The following is a 3,238-nucleotide window of genomic DNA, read 5'->3' on the forward strand; positions in this document are numbered from 1 at the left end:
CATAAAGGGTTACAGTAAATAAAATAACTATACTTACCTTATAAGTTGCATGGCCATCTGAAGAAAGTACCGCTACACCAAAAGAAAGAAGAACCGAGTATTAAAATAAGGATAGGACATTACATCTTTATTATATAAACCCTAGAGAGATTGCAAGGACTAAAATACTGCATTGCTAAAGGAAAATATATTAGCTAATATACTACAGTAAAGGAGACTCAAAATCCCATTAAGGATTGGCAGATGTTAAAGACAACTAGCTATTGTCAGTACGTCGACTGATCGAAATAGACTGAGTTTCACGGTGATGGCATTAGTGCAACCCAATTAGTTACTTAGCTGCGACAGTGGATCGAGTATTGATACGAGCCTACTTCAGAAATCAACCAATCGTTACCACAAAGGAAATAAATTGACTTCTCTATTTGGAGATTACAACACATCAATTAAATTCAGTGCACTAACAGCATATATTTGCAAATATATATCTCTAGAAGAGGAGTGACTATAGTGGGGGAAGTATAGTATAGGATTGTTAAGACTGTCCATGTAGCATTATTGTTATATATATGTAATATTTTAAAATAATATATAATATTATTATTATTCAAAGTAAACTGCATGATATTTAAAAAATCTAATGTGGTCAATTCATTCCTGAGATAAGTATCCTGTTATAGTAACGAAGGTGCAGATATCCAGTACTTCAAGTAAGTGAATGGAATGTTATGTTAAATTGTATATATAATATTGAAAGCAACCAGACTACATTGAAAGACATATATATACCAAATAATAGGGGTTTCTCAGATTTTACCCCGTCTGCCAAAATTCGTGAGCAGACTAAAGGTCTGAGTGGAGGCACTAGAGCTGAAAGACAAATACTTGAAATAAAACAAGGCCTACACTGGAGGCACTGCTGAGATTTTTAACCGTTTCAGGATCAACGAGATATCCACGATGGAGGTCATCAATGAAAACAGCATATACCAATGGTGTGTAGAACACAAGATTAATACACGATGCAGTCTGGGTATAGTAGGAGACCTCACTGGAGTTACTGATGATGAAGTGATTACAGAGGCATTGAAATTGTGCGGGGTGCGGGTCCCCTTATTGGTGGACAAGTGGAAGGGAACGATAGACGATATTATAGCAGTATTAATCACAACACAGGATTACTTGGATCCTTCACTAATACCGATCAACATATTAGTAGGAGGAACTTCAGGTCGAAGGTGTCAGATAATATGGCCAAAAAGAACTGAAGAGAGAGACGGAGAGGCTACCGAAGCCGTAAATACAAGCAAAGAGACAGATCCTCAAGGGAGCGATGCAACTGGCACCGGTGATAAGTCACAGCCCAAGACAACAGTAGGTGAATCTATAGAACCCCAGGTTGAAACCGTTATGGACAAAGTAGTGAGCCAATTTGAAAGGTGGCACTATGAAGGAGGCTATAGGAGATTACGAGTATTCTCTGGCGTGATACCTGTACCGACTGGAGAAGAAGGTTACGATGCATGGCGTGAGGCTGCCATTCAACATTCAGAGGAATGGAGGTGCCCAGAATATATTAAGAAACAGAGGATTGTTGAAAGTCTAAGGGGCCCCGCCATGGGGATAATACATGCTACTCGACGCAGCAACACTAATGCAACATTGAAGGATTACTTTAATGCGTTAGACTATTCATTTGGAACTATTGAAGACATTGGAGACATATTGGCCCGATTAAACAATACTTACCAAGAACCCTCAGAACCACTCACTAATTTTATATACCGATTGGATAAAATATTGTATAAACTCCTGGATAAAGGAGGGATAGAGCAATCTGAAATGGATGAACGTCGATTAAAGCATTTATTGAGAGGGGCACTGACCTCAAGCCCAGTCGCTCAGAGACTTAGATGTAGTGGGGCTCGAGATCGTCCACCTACATTGAGTGAACTCATTAAAGATGTGAAATTAGAGGAGGTCCAAATTGACAATAGAGAAAAAAATATCAAGAGGGTGAAAGTGGTAGTACCAACTGTAGTATCCCCAATCCCTGATGTCACCTTGTCACATGATCGAATGTGTAAACTTTTAGAAGAACAAAATAAAAAGTTAGATCAACTGATAACAGTGCACAGCAGTATTCCGTCACCAGTGAACCGAGGGAGAGGGAGAGGAATGAATCGACGGGGGGATAATAGAGATCACATAATCTGCTACAGGTGTGGTCAGATGGGACATAGATCTTTTGAGTGCCCACAAATTGGAAATTATGGAAGAAACCCCAACCACGTTGGAAATCAGAATGTTAATCATCCGGAAAACCAGGAAGGGACGTTGATGACCCCCGCATCAACTCCCGAACCATAGTAGTGTGCGCAATGGGGAATACTCAGTGGCCTATGACCATCCCCGATGGAATGATGGGAAAGGCCCCCATGGTACAAGCCATCATAAATGGTCATCCGTGTATGGTGCTGCTAGATAGTGGGTCACAGGTTTCGATAATTTTCGAAAGTTGGTATCGGCAATTTCTATCAGACCTCCACATCTCACCTGTCGATGGATTAGCGATATGGGGACTTAGTGATCAAAAATATCCCTATTTAGGATATGTCGTGACCAACATTGAATTCCATCCCCTATTAACCTCGGATACAGCAACCCCGTTACCCTTCATAGCACTGGTGTGTCCGGACCCCCCAGGAGATAGGGATGCTGTACCTGTTATAATTGGCACAAATTCAAATTTGTTTAAGACGTTATCAGACTGGTGTCTATCTCAATATAGATCCTTATATAATAAACCTGAGGAAAATTTATGCTCACCACCAAGAGAGAAAGTCAACGACTTTGCAGATACATACCTTATCAATAACACTAACTTCGTTGAAGGGAACTGTGAACCTTTTCTTACGAAATTGCAACTTTGTTTCAAGGACAGTGATCTACCGTTGAAAGAAAAACAACGAATAATAGACGAACTATTGGTCAGAAGAACTGTTTTTTCAATAGAAGAATGGGATCTGGGCACTGCATTAGGAGTAGAACATAGGATTCCTTTAAATGATCTCACCCCTTTCAGGGAACGGTCTCGGCGATTGGCTCCAGCAGACTTCGATGACGTGCGTCAACATTTGAAACAGCTACTTGAAAATCATGTGATAGCTGACTCAGAAAGCCCTTATGCCTCTCCGATTGTGGTAGCACGGAAAAAGAATGGTGACATCAGGTTATG

General features: G+C 40.4%; 1 protein-coding gene across 1 annotated transcript; it reads left to right on the forward strand.

Moving 5' to 3' along the window:
• Window positions 1–960: 960 nt before the first annotated feature.
• On the forward strand, window positions 961–2,370 carry LOC134968661 (paraneoplastic antigen Ma3-like). Its single transcript, XM_063944183.1, has one exon. It carries the CDS (start codon window positions 961–963, stop codon window positions 2,368–2,370), a length of 1,410 nt encoding a protein of 469 aa, XP_063800253.1.
• The last annotated feature ends 868 nt before the right edge of the window (window positions 2,371–3,238 follow it).

The sequence above is a fragment of the Pseudophryne corroboree genome, chromosome 11 (assembly GCF_028390025.1).
Source record: "Pseudophryne corroboree isolate aPseCor3 chromosome 11, aPseCor3.hap2, whole genome shotgun sequence".
Taxonomy (NCBI): Eukaryota; Metazoa; Chordata; class Amphibia; order Anura; family Myobatrachidae; genus Pseudophryne; species Pseudophryne corroboree.

Coding starts and splice junctions, on each gene's coding strand:
- LOC134968661 (XM_063944183.1), top strand. CDS start 961: ATGGAGGTCATCAATGAAAACAGCATATACCAATGGTGTGTAGAACAC.